This window comes from Gnatocerus cornutus, chromosome 2, assembly GCF_029298725.1.
Source record: "Gnatocerus cornutus isolate USDA-ARS CGAHR chromosome 2, icGnaCorn1.1, whole genome shotgun sequence".
NCBI lineage: Eukaryota > Metazoa > Arthropoda > Insecta > Coleoptera > Tenebrionidae > Gnatocerus > Gnatocerus cornutus.
The window spans coordinates 18467844-18486579 of record NC_142234.1 but is presented as its reverse complement, the minus strand read 5'-3'; the positions used below and the strand labels follow the sequence as shown (position 1 = coordinate 18486579).

The 18736-nt window shown below is 36.7% G+C and overlaps 1 protein-coding gene across 9 annotated transcripts in view; it reads right to left on the bottom strand.

The window, feature by feature from the left end:
• Nucleotides 1–9779: 9779 nt before the first annotated feature.
• Nucleotides 9780–18736, bottom strand: part of Liprin-gamma (liprin protein kazrin) — a 32761-nt gene continuing 23804 nt past the window's right edge. For 2 of the 9 annotated variants that reach the window (XM_088029232.1, XM_088029230.1), the window contains 15 exons: nt 17495–17614; nt 15119–15683; nt 14766–15047; nt 14578–14705; nt 14293–14472; nt 13903–14242; nt 13724–13811; nt 13477–13664; nt 12620–12825; nt 12332–12541; nt 12119–12277; nt 11950–12073; nt 11752–11896; nt 10797–10953; nt 9780–10667 (listed from right to left, as the gene is read on the bottom strand). In XM_088029232.1, coding sequence (XP_087885358.1) covers nt 10248–10667; nt 10797–10953; nt 11752–11896; nt 11950–12073; nt 12119–12277; nt 12332–12541; nt 12620–12825; nt 13477–13664; nt 13724–13811; nt 13903–14242; nt 14293–14472; nt 14578–14705; nt 14766–15047; nt 15119–15683; nt 17495–17533 — 3231 coding nt within the window. In that variant the 5' untranslated portion in view covers nt 17534–17614 and the 3' untranslated portion in view covers nt 9780–10247. The remainder of the gene's footprint in view (nt 10668–10796; nt 10954–11751; nt 11897–11949; nt 12074–12118; nt 12278–12331; nt 12542–12619; nt 12826–13476; nt 13665–13723; nt 13812–13902; nt 14243–14292; nt 14473–14577; nt 14706–14765; nt 15048–15118; nt 15684–17494; nt 17615–18736) is intronic. The other 7 variants (XM_088029234.1, XM_088029233.1, XM_088029235.1 and 4 more) reach the window with 7 other exon arrangements.

Genomic DNA, 18736 nt, shown 5'->3' with positions numbered 1-18736 from the left:
TACATACATATCAATCGAAAATCAATTGAAGAAGCTGCTCGACACCTGACCAGATCTCAGATTAGTAGTAGTAGTTAAGTAGTTAGGAAGGTTGTCAAAAAAGAATTAATCTTTGTCTTTTTGGGGTTATTTTTAACCGACTTTTTTAGTACAAAAATGACGTTTATACCGTTGAGCTATCAATCGAAAGAGCAGATCGAGATCTACCAACTAGCTGAATCTCACTCAGATCGGTAGGTCAAATAGTTTACGAGTGGCGGTAAAAAAACAACAATTCAAAAATTTGTATCGTTTGTATCGAAATTTATTTACCCACAAAAATCGACCATCACATTTCAGATACTTGGGAACGAATTCTTAGCAACCAAAGCGCGAAAAAACGATGGCGAAGACCGAATTTTTCTACCTGTCGTAGTTTTGAAGATACGGAACGAAAAAATTGCGAAACTTAAAATTCAGTTTCCGAAACTTCAATCTAATTCAGTTATTTGTTACCGTACGAAAAAAATTAGGACAGTTTTGAGATCCCCAAAAATTTTATTTAAAGTAAATTGAATTTATGAAATCTGGACCAGATTTTTGGCAACAAAAAACGATGGCGCAAACCCATCTTAACTTTAACCCCTGCCTTACCTAATTATAAAATTTAAGTGTTTAATACCGAGTTCAGTCCGAGCTCACTTCCGTAATTACTATAAATAAATATCCCCGGGAAACTCTCTTTTAGCAAAGTCAATATTTAATTTTTCTTTGTTTGAGGCTGTTCATCGTGCACAACGAAGCTGATAGTTTCAAACTTAGTATTGTAACAAATCTCGCTCGTAGGTGTACCACAATTAATCTCAGATAAAAATGTTCCAGAACTCTTGTTACGATTTTATCAAACAAACTTCTCATCGATTTTAGTCGAAGCTCGAACGCAAAGTGGAAATTATGATCATTAAAATCGAAAACATTGAATAAAGAAAAGTTGCATTCCACATTAGTTTAAACTAACTTTCACCGCACGTGAATCGATTCAATTTGCAGGAAATGGGAGCTGCAGATGCTCAAAATAATTCAACTAAAAGTTTGTTAGCGTTTTTTTCACAACATGAAATTTATTGCGCCTGTGACAAATTTTAACAGCAGCTGCGTTGCGCGCTTTTTACGTGGCACGAATTGCCTAAATTAGGGTGTCTTATCTGTCATCAATTACTCTCATTTCCCTAAAAAAAGAGGATTTGGACTGGTATCCAACCAGTCACAAAAGGCCTCTGGAATAATATTTGCATTTGTTTGATAAAAATTGCAGGGAAGAGAGTTTTTGGTTTTGATACCAAAGGGGATCAAATGGGTCTAATTGTATTTTTATTAGACAATATGAGCTTTATCTTATCAGGTAAAATCTGTTAATTAGAGGTGACATGCTTCGATGTATTTGGAGTGTTTATTTGTTTATACCTAATTTAACGAATTAGTGCTGAGAAATTGTACATGATTTAATACGATTGTGCTAAAAATATAGAGCAAAGTACACAACAGATTTAAAGAATTTTTGCCTTTTCACCTGCAGTTGTGATAGTAAAATTTGAGGAGGTGCGCTCTTATGAATTGTGGTGAATTACAAAAATGAGGAGCAAAGTCACTGATAAATATTTCAGTTTAAGACGTTTCATTTTCATCACAAAATTATAACACAAAGGAATTACAGAACTTTAGAAAAGGCCAGATGAGCGTTGGAATGATGAAAAAAAATTCTCTTTAAATTTAAACCGTTAAGTCGTGGAATTATGACTGTTCTTGAAAGGTAAAGTTTTCAGAATGTAATATTCAACTATTGAGAAACATCTGCTAAACGATAACGAAGTTACTGTCTACTTTTTGCGTCTGTGAAGTTCCAAAAAGCGCACGAACTTCTGATTATCTGATAAATTTAATTATTTGTTTTATTAAAATCCAATTTTTTTTAATTCATTGTTTACTGGAGCATTGTAATTTTAACTGAATTGTTTTTGTATCTCAATTTTAGTTGTAATATTAATTAATTCAATAAATACCAAAAATTGCTTCCGTAATTTCGCTTTCAAAACAAATCCAGATTTGATTAAATAACTCCTCAACAACAAAGAAGTACGCTAAAATGCCCGCGGAGATTGAATTGATACTTTATTTTTGACATGAATTCAAAATAAATGAAATATACGATCTTTTTAATATGGAACAAAGTGTAGGCTATTAATACTTAAGAAATATTACACAACTATAAATATTTGGTGTGATATTACAGGAAGGGATGCACTTTCTGTCAAAATATGTTAAACAGTTTATACGAGTTTTCAAAAGTGTTCACATGAACAATTTATCAGATTTTTTAGACTAAATATAAACTCGTCTGCGGAATTTTTTATGTTTAATTCAAACCCAATGAAATATTTCGCCCGCTGACATTCATGTCACAACTATTACTGGCAATTTAACAAATTCCGTTCCCTTGTTTCAAGTGATTTATTATTATTACAATGTCGTGCTATACAATTTCATATTTGCATAATTTGGCACAATTTGCACACAAGAGTTGTCATTTAATATTGCTTAATATAGAACGACTTTACGAAAAACTTGACAAGTTGTATCACTTCTTTGTATTCCATGCTTTATTTACCCTTGGAAGTTATTATTTACATTCCGTTATCTGTCTCCATAATTATTGTACCCTTCCACTAGACTAGAGATAGATCCTGACAAAAGTCCTCCAGATAGGTGATTCCCTTGGCACATTTCCCTGAAAATCATTGTCCAGTGAATCGTTCGACAGAAAATAAAATGACTGGATCTGATTCCGGTTTTATGGTGGTGGTAAAACTGAAATCTGAGTCCCTCCAATGATAATAATTCCGTCGATTTTTAGTGTTTAGATTGCCCGTTTCCAATCTTTGTACTACCTTGAGGGTTGCTCTATTAATATCTGTTTTCATTCTTTTAGCGTCCAACATTCGCTCTCATTTTCATTAACGTTGAAGCTTCGAAGGTTGAAAGTGAAATATTTACACGGACAAGGGAGAGTTAAACGGGTCGGACATGAAATTTTTATAAGATAAAACATTTATTTAATACCAGAAGCACCGTCATGTTCGCATGAATAATGAAAACAGTAATACAGATTAACGTTTTAGTTATTTTTAATACCAACTGCAATATCTAAATCCCTGAATATCTCGTTTTGTGTTCTAGCCCGAAATCGAATTATTTTAATTCGCACCATTTGGCCGCGGAACTTCTCCAACCTTGTGAAGCCGCAGATAATTCTTCCGCTTCACCACTTTCGTATTTCTTCGTCTTAATCCTCACCTTGCTCAATGGAAATGAGAGATTTGTTTGTTACAAGAGACCATGATTAAACGAAACTCATTGGGATGAAGATTAGAACCCAACTCCTTCGAATCCCTTGTGATTGCACGTAAGGTTATACAAAGTATCCTTTAACAAGTAAATAAAATTAAGTTTGCTTTATTAAATAAGCGCGGAAATGAATGAACTTGAGATAAACACTTTATGTTGTCAGTGATGGTCCATAAAAGGACGAAGGATATAACTCTGTGCGTTGACCTCGTTACACTATCGATCTCACTTTCTCGAAACAAAGTTGTTGGCTTGTTTGAATTTATTTTGGAAATTTATTGGCGGTAAATCGAATATACTTGTTTATAAACTTTGCATGAACAATCGGTTCAATGAGAGATTTACTACAGTTGATCGATAAGAGAGTAATTTGAATAGCAGGTTTGCCAACTCAGCTTTTGGGGACCGAATAGTTCATGGAGAGAACGCAGGATAATAATGGAGGCCCATGACAACAGGGATAATCATATTGTATTCTGGAAACGCTCGACAGGGAAGGTGAATAGTGATACTCATTTATCTCTATAAGGTCATTGTGCAACATGGCGAAAAATAACACGATTAATCTTTATACGGCTGAGACAACCTTCGTTTAATTCACTATGCAAAGTTAAAGCATTCAATTTAATCCATCAAATCGAACAAGATCTTTATTTTATTGTATCAGAAGTATTTTACAGTTCATGTTAACTCAAGGGTTCTTTTCAAACGCCAATTGCAGAGTATTATTAATGTTCCATTTAGTGACTGCCGAACTAGAAGACTGGCTAGAACGTGCTTTCTTTAATTTAAAGGTATAAAGAGTTAAATTAAGTTTGACCTCCAAGACCGCACGTTTCTATGAAATTCAACTTAACAAAAGTTTATAATCTTCAAGTAACAGAAAATGAACGTTTTTCGAAAACCAACAAACTTTCTTTTATCAACATTGAATATTTATTAGTCAGCCTAACGTATAGCCGCTTTGTAATGTTATACGCAACCGTGGGCGTCTTGGGATTAATTAACAGCTCCAAGAGAAATATTTGAGTTATGCGATCAATCAGATGTTACTAACTTGGGAAAAATTGCTAAATGCGATGCGCAGGAATGTTCATGAAAGATGAATTGTTAAGGGAAAAGTACAATAATTTCTTTGATGAATTTTTCCTTCATTTTGGGACGAGCCAAATCCCAAATGACATTTTTCGTTTAATTGGGAAACATTTTTGAGAGGGGAACGTTGACTCATTCAAGGCTTTTCGTCTTCGATTGATTCACCATAAATTACCATCAAAACAACAAACAATTTGCGTGTATATTAGGATCTGTGTGAGTCATTGCTCCCATAAAAGTCGTTTTATATTAATATAAAAACTTATCTAAATATTTATTATGGTAATGGGAATGGGAGCTCACACATAGAAAATAGGTCGTGAAGAAAACGTAAACATCATTTAAGACTGTCTTTGTTGTCGGTTCTATGCATAGAGTAAATAAACGCTCTATTAATCCGAGATTTTCTGTTTGTAATTAATGATGGATTAAGCTTTTAGTTGTTCTCTCATTCTCTCAAGTAGCTATAAATAAAGTCGGAGAAAACTAGAAGACGTAAACAATTTATGCATTAAAAATAAAAGTGACGGTTTGAAATTTAGCAGAATTCAGATAAAATTTACATCGAATAATAAGTACATATTTCAAAATTGACGTCTTAATTAAATTATTGCGTAAATCCCCCGCGTAATAATAAACTTTGGAGCTTTTCGAGAAGGATAAAAATGTGTGTACAATTTAAATTTATTTTGATTTATGATAAAACTGGAAACGAGGGCGCTCTGTGTCAAACAGATCAGAGGGTCATTTCTATAATACCGAAATTAAAAAACTTTACTTTTATTTAGTCGAGGATTCCATTTCTTCCTATTCCTGTCCACTCAGGTGGAGATAACGTTCGAGTCAACTGGTACTTAAATGACCGTTTTCTTTTAACAAAAGCTGGAAAGCACGAAATTTTTTGTTAAAACAACGAGACTTCAACCAGTTTGAATTGGTCCGTTAAGTCATAGTTGAGATAAAAATCTCATTCCGCCTGTTTACAAAACAAAGACAAAGCTTTTAATTTCACGCATGCATTGATTGTATTTTTTAGGGGTAATGGGCCGTATTATTGGCAGAGGATTGAGCGGTGGTAATTTGATTTGCATTTGATTGATATCGTTACCTGCCCTTGTTAGAGAGTGTTTTAAAGGTTGGGGTACGGCGATCAATCAAACAGTTTTTGCAACAATAACCTGTTTACTGGAAAAGAAGTTTAGGCATAATTAGATAAAAAAATGGCGCAACGCAGCTTTGAACAGTTTAGTTATTTGGCGCATAATGGGACTGTGTAAACTTTTGACATTAATCCTACAAAAGCTAAACTCCAGTCTATTATAAGTTACTGTTGTTAATAATTTCAGGAGATTTCAACGTAATAGATAATCCCTATACCATTAGTATTGCAGAATTAATATTGTGCATACAAGGATAATTAAGTCCAGCAATACACGGGTTTTCATTTCACCAAAGTTCCAAAACAGACAAAACGACATATGTATGTTGTTAATTAATGACACCAAACGACGAATTGCCGTATTTATTTTAATTACTAGATGGTTAAAGATATTATAGATAAACATAATAATTTTTTACTGTTTGATATCACGGTATTTGCACCACTTATTTTATAAATAGAACTTTTTTGTTGTAACTAATTACTGCAATTCGAATGGATCGAAATTACTAACTTATTAAAGTGCAATATTCTACTTAATTAGCATAACAAGTTATAATTCAAGTTATTAAAAAGTCTTCATGGTTTTCCTGTTTCGTGTAAAGTGGAGCTGACGAGCCATGAGGAAGTTTAATTGAGAAAATTCGTTTCATGTTCAAAAGAAAGTCACAAACGAGGTGAAAACACATTTATTCTTGTAAATTTAATGTACCTTGTATTTAATAAAAATCTGACAAAAAAATACTAGACCAGAATAGAAATTTACATTAAAGAATAGAACAAAAAAAAATTTGAAAAGTTATTCATTTGGTCATCCAGAGTAAGTGCTTCGCCTCTATTTTGGCAAAAAAACCTTTCCAAAAGATACATCCCTTGAGTTTATTAAATTTAGCTTCCGGCTTATCAATCAAATCAATATGTAATAATTTTCTGAAAATAGAAAAGACCGCCAAAAATTCGGGGCTGAATTTTCACAATTTTCCGATACTGTTATAATCCCACCAATAAACTCCTGTAAAAATATCATTGATCGTTTTTGTCCTTTACATAAAACAAACATTTCCTGGTAGTTCTAATCCCAATTTTACCAAAGTCGAGCACGTTCACTGTTAATTTCCACGTCGACTCCATTTGATAACAGCAACTTTGAAAGTTATCGCGCAAAAAACTCCTTTGCATATTAGGCGCTTTAAGAACTCGTTCAAACTGCATAATTGAATTCGACAGGTCAGTTGCAAAAACCGTCACCTCGAAAGTGAAGAAGTTTGGAACAAAGAGCTTCCAAGTTTCCTAATTTTGCGGTGAAGGATTCTTAATTGTTAAATTAGTACATGCAGGTTTGAAGCAGGAAGTGTTGAAGCATAAACATGACGTGAGTGAAATACCGGAATCAATAGCTTTTGAATACACTCCGGGGCTTCGGCAATAAAAGAAAAGGCTCAATGGTGGGTTCGCTATCAAGCGAAAACGTAACAATTTTAAGCCTGAATTCTGCGTTCAATGCCATAATTAATTCATGGAGGAGTTGTAAACACTTCGAATTCGAGCGCAAATAAGACTGAACCCTTTTGCCATTGTCTACACGCCGCGGCTCGCAGGAAAATAAACCCCCCAAATGTCGACGTCTAACTGCCGAATAAACAGAAAAATTTTACAAGCATCAAAACCAAAGAACAGAGGAATTTATGTAGGTCCGGGAATGAGATTGGGAACACTGGAAAAGAATGTCACGGCTGTGTTACAAAAGAAAACGTGGAAAATTCGATTTATAACGCCACCACAAACATCACAAATTTATTTAAATATTTACACGTGTTTATAGGTAAAAGCCTTCGCTAAAAAAATAATTGAAGTAAGACATTACACCGATGATTGATGAAATCGTTGACTGGATGACTGATGTTTCTTCTATTTGCTTTTTAAAATGGTTGATGCGTAAATACGTTCGTTACGTCAAGGGCTCTGAAAGCAAAACAGCGCAGGTGATGTTAATATGAATTTCCTCGAAAATATTATTTCATACGCACGAAAATATACGTTCGTATCAAAACTGGATGATATACGAGCCTACATCTGGATTCCTAAAATTTTGGATATTGGTGTTATGGCGACAGTAACTGATAAACATGCTTACAAATAATGTCATCTCTGATAGGAACTTTTCCATCAAAACAATTTTTTGTTTAATTGAGTAATTGTCGTGTTATTAAACAATGATTGATGCTTCACCGGTAATGGGAGATTAGGCACGTTGAAGTTTCTTTGATGAGATAAATTAAAAATTCCTCCAAATTTCGCCGAAATATTTTCTTTCTTTTAAATTATCCGAATAATAAGTTAAGAATATCACAACTGTGCTGGAATGTCTAATTAAACATTCCTTTGGTAGGTACACTGAATTGTCTATTTCTGTTCAGCGAATTTAAATTTAGATATAAATTCAACAATTTACACGTGCGATTAAAAACAAATATTATTTAATTTGGAGTACCAACACTTTCAGCACTTGCATAAATCTCTATTTATCTATTAATCAATAAGATAACACAAACATTTATGTGGAAAAAAGGTAATGATGCAATTACCAACGGTAATCTGTAAATTAAAAACATACAGAGCCGATAAATTCAATACGCAAATATTTTTAGTTTTGACGAAAACGATCCACTGAAACGATTTTATCCGTTATTACATTTTCAGATCGTATTTTCATTAACAACATTTCTCGTTGCATTGAAATTCTGCACAACTAAAGCATTGTTTGCCTATTTTAATTATCTACTTATTTAATTAAATTTCCAGTATTTGCATTTTTCATTTTATTAGTTTGATAATTGCGCATTAAATTTACAAGTATTTCCTTCCTGTTTACGCGAAAACAACGTAATTTATTACCGATTTTGATGCCACTATCATTTTTGTCGTACAGGAAAATTTATTGCAGGGGCACACTTAAATCCAAACCGAACACGGAATAGGTGGAGTCATTGGAAATGTAGTTTTTGTTCGATTTTGCCCCCATGTTCAGTCCTAAGCAATAAAATTTTCCTTTCCTGCACTACTGCTGATCATTATCTTCAGGACAGAAAACGATAAAAAAGGGTGCCAATGTGAAAACAGCTTTGGAATTTTAGTTGAAATCGGAAGAAATCATTAGAGGAATAGCTTGAAATAAGAGAAGTTTGAAAGACTCGCTCTTTCAAATTCTTGCATTTTCTACTGTTATCGATTTTATTATCAGGTCTTGCGCCATCTGTTGATTACTAGGGAAGAAATGTTAAAATTGAAAGAGTGGTCTAACGGAGAAAAGGTGAAAAAATACAAAATCGGGCCAAAGTGGTAATGATAAATTTAAATTGAAATCCAAAATTAGACGAAATTGTCAAGCAAATAAGTCAATTTTGTAAATTCTAATTTTAAGGAGATTACTGCATCGCCCTCTAGAAAGCAGGCACCACTCACACGACTTGTTTTATTTTTAAAAGAAATAAATTATCTCGGCGCCGCTTTGAAGTTCCGAGTTCCAAATTTATGAAGAAAAGTGCAAGAAAGTGCAATAGCGAACGACCCTCTCTCTGCACGTCTTTCTTGAATGAAAATTCGAGCACGACTAAATTAATAAATGATGGACCTTATTAAGTGATTCATTACTGATTATCCAACTTTTTTTGCAAAAAATCTAATTATTTGTCGGTGGTGTAACTTTGCTCAACTCAACTAATTAATTGAAGGATTACCTAAATGAATTCAAAACATGTTCCTTAACAAAAAAAATGGAAAATCTAAGAACGATTTCTTGCCTAAAAAATCGCGAGAAAAACGATGGTGAAAACCGAATCTTTCAAAAATTTGACCCTCAAGCGACTTCCCAATAATTCAATCGGCCATAACTCTTTTTAACGTGTTTACAAACTGTAAGGAATTACAAAACAGAAGAGCATAAGAAATGAATTTTAGGCAGTACGAAACAGGAAATCTCAAAGAATCCAAAAATTTAGTGGACAAAGTCGAAATGCATATTGTGCATTTCGGTCACGTAAAAATCGTGGACAAAAAACGGATATAAGAAAACTGTACCGAATGTAATCAAAGAAAACTGGAGCTATTGAGCATTTTTTCTGTTGAGTTCAATAATTTTATTTTGAGAATAAATAGATACAATAAAATAAATATTAAATAAACAATCACTATACACACAATACCTGACCATAACAAAATACACAGAAATCACAATATGGATACATGGTAACGATAAATAAATAAAAATCGTAGATAACACATTTATCCTAGTTTTAGTCTTGTTGCAAATGTAATAACAACTAAACCGTTTTGTCAACATTTATTACGTAACTGCTAATCTTACTGAATAATTAATTTATTGTTTCAATTTTCATAGCATGTCAGTCAACATCAGAAAATATTCTTTAATTCGCTTGTGCCTCGTCATGACTAGTAATAAAGCTAAACTTAGCCTACATCTAATTCCCTATTTTACATTTTTATATTTTTGGTTAGCTTTGGTTACAGAGAATGTACATGACGTCGAAACAACAACGTATTACATATTTTTCGAACAAAATTGAGCAAAATGCGTAAAGGCTTCGTAATGGAATCAAACGGGTTCAACGTGGATCACATCGATATCTCCAATGCTCCTAACACGTCTATGCTGCTTCTTCTTGCGATGCAAACTGCCTCCGATGAAATTACTGAAAATTTTCCCTTTGTCTCCTTTCGAAATAGTCTCAGCGCTCATATTCTGCGCACTTTTCGTAATCTCGTACTCATCGATGGACCTCCGATTCATATAACTGTCGTACTCTTCCGACCTCCTGTTGTAAGCGTTATAATGAGCGAAAGGCGTTGCATAAATCGGCGACTCTCCTCCCGATCTCGACGATCTAAAATAATGCAGGGGTGGACTCACGCGGCTGATGACCGAAGAGCTTTCCGAACTGGAAGTTGGGGATTGCTTGTCTCGTTCTCGCTCCGATTTGCTTTTGGTCAATCCAAACGCTCGACTCAGGGAGCCCTGCAAGCACGCTCAACTCAAAAAGAACTCTTTTCCTACTAAAAAGCGTGTAGTGCACTTACCCGCTTTCTGTAATTCTTCGTTGCAAGTGCGTTGATGCATGCTGGTTAGGAAGTGTGTTGTACTTACCCTCAAACTGGCTCTACGTGATTCCGCACTCATTTGCTCCCGCGTCACGGGTGGTGGTCCTACAAGTCCTGCACAGGAACGGGAAAATGATCGGCCTAGGGACCCTCCCAGAACACGCGATTTCGCTCTGACTCGAACATAGTGCTCTAGTGTGGATCTAGCATAACAGTGCAAAATCAAAACAATGAATAAGCAGTGCGGGAAACACAAGCATTCTATGTTGGTTTGTTCTGTTACCGGGGAGGATCAGCTCTGCTTTTATTAGTAACGTGTTGAACATTTAGTTTAAAAACAGAATTTTAGGGAGGTGGTGAGACTCCGGTTCGGTCTAAACGGGTAAATGAAAACTGAAAATCGAGGGGGTAAGGATGGTATCATCGATACTTTACCCCTTTAGGCCAAGGAGTGTTAATAACCGCCTCTGGTGTGAATCTCGTCGACCAAATTGAATTTCTAATCTAACATACATCAGAGGGCATGCAAGAACTGTGTAACATTAAAACACTGAATTTCGACATTGAACTATAAATGTTCTAACTTGTCTTGTGCTCTAACATTGAAAATTGGCAGTGCAAAGCATAAGCAACATAACATAGAATGTTCGTGTAAAATGTCCCCCTGTGGCATCACACAAAAGAATCCACATTTCACAACCTTTATTTTAAACTATTATAAACAAAATATTATAATTTGATTATGGATTCAATAAAGGCAAATAGTTTGATTAAATTTAACACAAATCGAAATGCACAATCATTGTCGTAATTGCGCCAAAATTATCTAGACTACAGTAAATTCAAGTAAGTCGTTCCACGTCTAAATAATTTTGAACACTTGGACTAAAAAGGCAAACTTATCATAATTATTATCGAACATGATTGTTTATCTGCCGTGTTTAGATATAACTCTTGCAGCTTCTGCTTGGAGTTCCTCCATTTGACAGAAAATGACGTACCTTGCTGGTAAAACCAACGCTTCTAGCTCTGCGTTTAAATGGCGTCTTATAATATTTTTACTAGCGGGGATTCCCAGGGCCGTCGCCATTGTGTCACCGTTAAAAGACGGCTCGAGAACCACTAATCCCCCGTGTACGCCGCTGTCTGCAAAAGTAAAGAAACAATTTCAAACGTCTTGCAAATTTCACAACTTGTACCCTTCAAGTTATCGGCGTATTCCGTCAGATCAATACTTCGTGCCCAACGTATGAATCTTTGATTAGTCCAGACCAGGGGATCAGCGTCGATGTTCTCGCATTGGTGTCTTCGTACGGCCAGTGCCTTGAACCATCGAGTTATAAGAAATTTATTACTGTTTGATAGTACCTGGCGGTCGTATTTCATTATGCGCAACAGATGGATGCCGTGAACAATAGACGCTTGATGGAATTTTCTAGTGACTCCTAAATATTTCTCTAATTCCTTTTTGCTGAGATGTTCCAACATTCTCGCATCCACCATGTTCGCCGTGAAGCTCTCGGAATACTGCAAATATACACAGTAAACCCCAACACAATCGCCGGATTCCCCGAAGCTTACTTGAGATAATCCCAAATCGGGCAGCCATTCGCTCGCCACCCAAGTGTGACCCAGTTGAGCAATACAAGGATATCTAACTAAAGCAGGTTGTCGATGTTCCTCGATTGCTAAACGCAATTTTTTCCGGTGCATTGGATGTGTCATACCCAATCCACATTCCAATTCCAAATCGCTCAGTTCTAAGAGCACCTGACCATGCAAAGGACCAATCTATAAGATTTTATCATACAATCACCGTTTTTACCCAAACCAGTCTTCAAAATTTTGGGTAAATTCGATAATACTGACACTTGCCTTGCCGCTTTTGATGTTCTCGGCACATCTCGCTCCATATTGCGGCATTCCTAGAGCTACTTCCAACCACGCAAGGACTGTGGGTGCTCTCCATCGCTCCATCGGAACCGACGCTGCCTCCCTTAGGAGTCGTAACTTTTCGGCGTAACCTTCTTCGGTCAGGGGAGACCAGCTTCGGTAAGGCTCAAAATTGTGCTCGCCTAAAAGATCTCAGACATAAAAAGGGGAAAAAGTACACCACACCGGAAGTTAACGCAACACTGCAATTAGTCACTCTTCTATTGATTAGATAGAGGTCAAACATTTCTTTTATTAAGCTGTGAAAGGGAAGAAATATCAAAAATATAAACTGGGTTTACATCCGAGTCCCGGCGCATATGTAGGGCACATAAAATCGAGATTACCGCCATCATTTCGTCGATATGCCATTTAGTTTAAGATAAAATCTGGCATAAACTCCAATTTCTGCTCGGGATGTCTTTTTGGTTCGATATATTTAAACGAGACCCTAAATGGGGATGAAACAAGCAAATTTAAAGTTCGAACTCTTTAGAATTCATAAGATTCTCTAGAGTTCCTTGCGATTCCTCAGGTTCTCGCCCCTTTAAAATCCTTAGCTATTCAGCGATTTTTTAAGATTCTTTCAAATTTTTCCTTGAGATTTCGTTAGAAATGTTTTTGAATACTTGTAATAATATTCCTAGTAATCCTCCTTGAGGATCTTTCCCGATTCCCTAAAAATTCCCTAAGGATTTGAGAATTCTTTGAAGCTTCATTCGATCTAAAATTTCTTGAAGAAATCCAAGAAGTGTGCGTTAACTTCCGGGGCAGTGCGGTTATATTAACATTACAGTTCTCCTGCAAAGAATTGGTCTTGTTGCGGTGCCTCGACCTGGCGAAGACTCTGGAGATGCTGCCCCACGTGCCCCCGCGTCCTCCGCCCGGGCGTCCATGGGGATGCTTCAATCGCCTTCCCACAGGCAAGGGCTCGGGATCAAGCGGCGAACTTAATTGTTCCACGGACCTGGAATTAGTTGAACTTTCATACAATTGGAAGTTAATGCAGCGTGTGCTTTCTTAGCTCGAATGAACACTTACCGAGACAGAGCCCCAGCATCTATAGATCTGGAGAAGGTGTTAGCGTTAAGAGGCGATAAAGTAGGACTGCAGTCTTTAGTTGATACTGCTGTAAAGATAGATTTAGTGACATGCTTCAAATCTACTGTTAATGTTGTTAATTCTACATCTACAGATTTGAGTGACGCGACCCCACTCACTTTGGTACATGTGCGGCGGCGGAACAGAAGACACAATTGACACCGTGTCCACTTCAGCGTTGCTCCCTTCAACTGTGATAGTTGGCGTTCCGTCGGTTGTGGAATCGGAGAGGTTTCCAGCAACCGACGTCGCTCCGCTTTCCCTATCTGAGCTGACTCTGACACCGGAATCTGCGCTGCAGCTGCCTCTGTCACCTGGCAGCAGGCCTAGACCATGATGTCCTGATAACAAGCCCCCGGATCCAGGAGTGAGAGCGCCTCCGTTGATGCTATGGCGCGGTAATGAGGCCAGAGATTCTTGGTCTGACAGACATCCACTTGACGCCAACTGTCTTCGGGCCTAAACATTAATCATTTAAATTACCTGAAAGTTTCCCCGAGAAAACTCACATCCTGCAACTGTTCTTGTGCTTGTTGAAGTTGTAACTCTTTAGCGTTAAGTTGTGCGGCTAAAGATAAACTGCGCTCCGCTTCATCTCTCGCGTGGCGCAATAAACTCCAGCGCTCCCTCTCGCGTTCTTCGCGTTCCGTTGAAAGCTGTTGGAGAGAAGTTTCGTTCTCCCTAACCCGCTGGAACAAATTGGAGAGGTAGATGGGAAAATACCAAAATACGTGAAAGTGGAAAAATGACGCGGAAGTGCGTGCGGATATCGCGCTAACTCGTCTTTAACTTACTTGTTCGTAGTTTCTGATAAAGTCCCTCAATTCCTTCTCCTTGTCTTCCAGAGTGGCGTAAAGCTGTTTCATCTGACCTAAGAGATCGAATTTCTCGGCTTTCAATCGTCGCCTGTCCGATTTAAGAGCTAAAAACACTCGGTTTAAATGCATTTCTCCACGGATTAGAACAGCAAAGCGGAACTCACTGATTAACGCTTCTTTGGCCAATTGCAATTCCATTTCGAGCACGTTCGTTTTGGCGTCCCCGTTACCTTCCGTGGGAGTTTTCTTTTCAGCTAAAACGGAAGACGCTCCCGAAACCACCAAGCGTCTCAGTCTTGTTACTTCCGCTTGTAATCTTTCATTTTCTAGACGCAATCTGCGAATCGCTGATGCTGCTTTCGGGTAACTCGAAGGTGAAGGTAAAAGCGTGGTTAGTTCATCACGATTTCCGTCAGAACTCCGCGGCGAACGGGGCGAAGACGAATCTGAAGTGAATACAAAAATAATTGGACACCTTTTTCAGCGCGAGTTTATTAAAAATCTGAATAAGAATTACCAATTTCCGGCTGGTTGCTGCATCCGGGTTTAGGCGATTCCTGTCGTTCGACGTTCGAATTTTCGGGCGAAGACCTGTCCTTCGCCGGACTCGCGCTTTCTTCCACCGTCATCACGATTTCTTTCTTTTCATTCGTTGTTTCGCTGCTGTTTAAGTTTGGACCCTCGCATTTCACTGGGTTTGATTTGGTCTTTTTGACGTCTTTCTTTCCCTTGACGTCGTCGCTGGATTCTACCGAACTAGTGTTACATAAGGATTTACTTCGACGTGACTCTATCGAATTCGGGCGGGAGGATTTGTAAACGTCTTTTTTCAGTTCCGATATACACTTAACATCTAAATCACAAGCGGCGGGTTCTTTTTCTTCGGCGCCAAGCAGAGGTTTCACGAAGTTTACGTCGGACACCTGACCGATAGGTGAGCCGGAAGAGGAATCGGTCAGCTTCAAGTCTTGAGAAGGACAAGCAGAATTGGAGACTGGGGGAGGGATAGAACTGGGGTAGTCGGAATCTATCCGAGCGGTTAAGTTGGCAGAGTGTTCCTCTACCATTCTGCGAAGCTTTGCCTGGAAAAAAACCAAAACATTTAGCTGCAGTGTTCGCAAGATTGTACCAAAGTAGACAGTAAGTGAAAAATGGAAATCATATTACTTTTGAGTTTTCAGAAAAAAACTGTGGACTGCGGGCCTGTCAGCTGCAGCTGTCGCGGAGCATTACGTACAGAAAATCATATGAAATACGACAAACTCAACATTTTTTAAAACAAGAAAAATCATTTCCACTATACATCAATATTTACTTAATTTTAAGACATCAAACAGTAATAACGAAAAGTCTTTTAATAATGTTGAAAAATGGGCTTCTTCTCAGTGCAGAATTCTCGTTAGTGTAATGAAATGTCTCTTCAATGGTAAATTAAACGGCAGGATACTATCCACATATTCCTTGACTAATTAGTTGAAAGTTCTCCGGCATTAAATTAATTCATTAAAACTGATTTATAATATTATACTTATTTATATAACATTGTTTGCACAAACAATAAATTATCATGCTCATAAACGTAAAATAAATAATTAACAATTAGTTTCTATTACTTTGCTTCATTCCATAGAAAATTAAATCATATCTGAATACAAGATAAATTGAAAAAAAAAATCTGTAAACTACGCGACATTTCCTTTAAACAAAACTGGTTATAGGCAAAAATATGCAACATATGCAACTAGTTTCTCTTATAATCGATTTATCCTCTTTTAAACGTTTGGATCCTGTGAATTCTTTAGATGTTTTCCAATTAGTCAGATATTGAAATTCAGTATAATGATCCTACAAATTTTATTTAGATTTAGAAATTATACAAATCGTTGAGGCCCAGTAAATTCTTTTTCAACGATTTTTCGGACCTTTTAAATTCTGGTTTTCTTTACAATCCTCTTGATTTTTAGAATGTTTTTTAGGAGATTATAGATAAATAAAAGTCAAGATATTTGAGGAAAACTGATAAAAATTTCGTTTTTATAAAGACTCAGATCTCTCTCTTGTGGTGTTAAAGAATTATTAAAAAATTGTTAAAGAAGTTATTATCTCTTGCAAAAAAATCATGTTTTGTTGATTTTTGCATCGTTCTAAATTTTCAAAATCTAATTTTCAATTCCATACCAAAAAAACAATTTCATAAATAGTTGGTACTGTAAGTCACAGCCATCACAAGAATTTCCACTAAAATATTATTACCTACTCAATAGAAAAGAAGTCTTTCAAGAATTTAAATATGAAAAGAACTTTCCAACGCTGAAAACTTTAATAATCTGATACACAAAGAACACTGGTTGGTAATGTAATTAAGGAAGCTTAGCAATGAAAATCTTGCATGAATGGACGTAGATGTATATAAACTTTCTCCATTATAGACTCCCGCAAAAACACTAAAAACCGCATTCAAAACTTATACGAATTTAGTTTAAAAGCTAAACTAGATTCAACCTGGAGAAACAAAGAAGTTATATTTTTTCTATTAAGTCCCAACTAAAAGCTTCTTTTGGTAACAATTAGCGCACTGAGATTGATTACGTGTGGAAGTATTCAACTTTATGAAGACACAGGTTTTCCTCACTTCTAACTATTACCGTGATGAATTGTTTGCTTTGCTCAGTTTACCCTTCCCATCATAACAAAGTCCCAATATCACTTCATTTGGGTAAAAATAACAGAAAAGCAGGACCTTCTTGACAGGTCGTTTCTTTCTGTTCTAATGTATGTTCCAGAAAAATATGAGCACCCAGGGAAATAAATGTGGTTATGAAGGATGCGAAACGATGACATTAACAATAAAGAATGGTATTTTAAATGGTGTGGGGTGTAATTTCCACTGTACCTGAGCGTCTACGAATAGACGTCGCATCAGCAGCGCCATGGCGGCGTGGCGGCGAGCGCTGCATCTAAGCCCCCCTCCATAGCTGCCCCCCAATGGTACATTTCAATCGGGGCTACAATCCTGCAACAAACGTGAAAATTCAGTCGCTGGAAGTAAAATAATGTTTCATGCATGCTCGTTAGCAAAACAAACCAATTAGTGGTTTTCATCTTCCCGTTTTCTGTAAAAATGTGCTTTGCGCGCAGCCTATTTAAAATTGATGCATTTTAGATCCGAGGGTGCATTAGCGTGAACAGTTTTATCGATTTGCGCGTACACGATGGTTTATCAATATTACCATTAAAATTCTTCGTGCACGTTGCCCTTGTCAGCTCGCCTGACCGAACAAACTCTGACTTGGTAGTATGCAGGATTAGGAATGTTGTAAGCAGGAGGGTGAAGCGTTAGGTTATTGCATTCGGCAACCGCTTAGAGGGGAGAATATGGAACCACTGGACGTGCAATATCGATGCACGCACACCCCCAATAGGTTAATGGACGGAGGCGGCGAATAAATTGCAACCTGCTCTATGAAGCGTGGCGTTACCCGGGCGCCCAGGACCAGACAAGGACATGGGGGTGATTCAGTACAGTACTAACATTACTTCTTGAATAATCCAAACTTGAGACTTCTTGGAGCGTAGCTCCTTGGAATATTAATTCGTTATTGTCATTTTCTACACCACCTGCACTTGCAGATGCGGAATTAAAGTCTTGCTCATTTGACGAAGTTATTTTGGGAGCTCGTGGTCTTAGAGAACTTTGTTAATGTTTGAGGCTCTAAATGTTCCTAATGAAATTGGTTCATGTTTGAAAATCACTCTATCGCCCTGCTTTTAGCTGTCCACGAAAGAGAATAATTTATATTCGATGTCTTTGTCAAAGCAATAATAGAACAAATCGAATTTGTCTTATGTGTGACCGGAAATCTCAAGCTGACGATGTTCTGTTCTAACTCTACAAAAAACAACACTTCGTCTCCAAGTAATTATACTTTTCTATAAATTCCAGTCTCTCGATTGCTCGAATACAAGTGAGCATGTCAAGCATCGACGTTATTGATGACGTCACGCCATAAAGTTGGAACGAACTCCTCGAAAACAAAGAAAAGTTTTATGGAAAATTGAAACTGGAGTACCTTTTCTGTTGATGTTTAAGAACACACACTTCAAAGCTAATTTTCCATTGAAAGCGTTTTTCTTC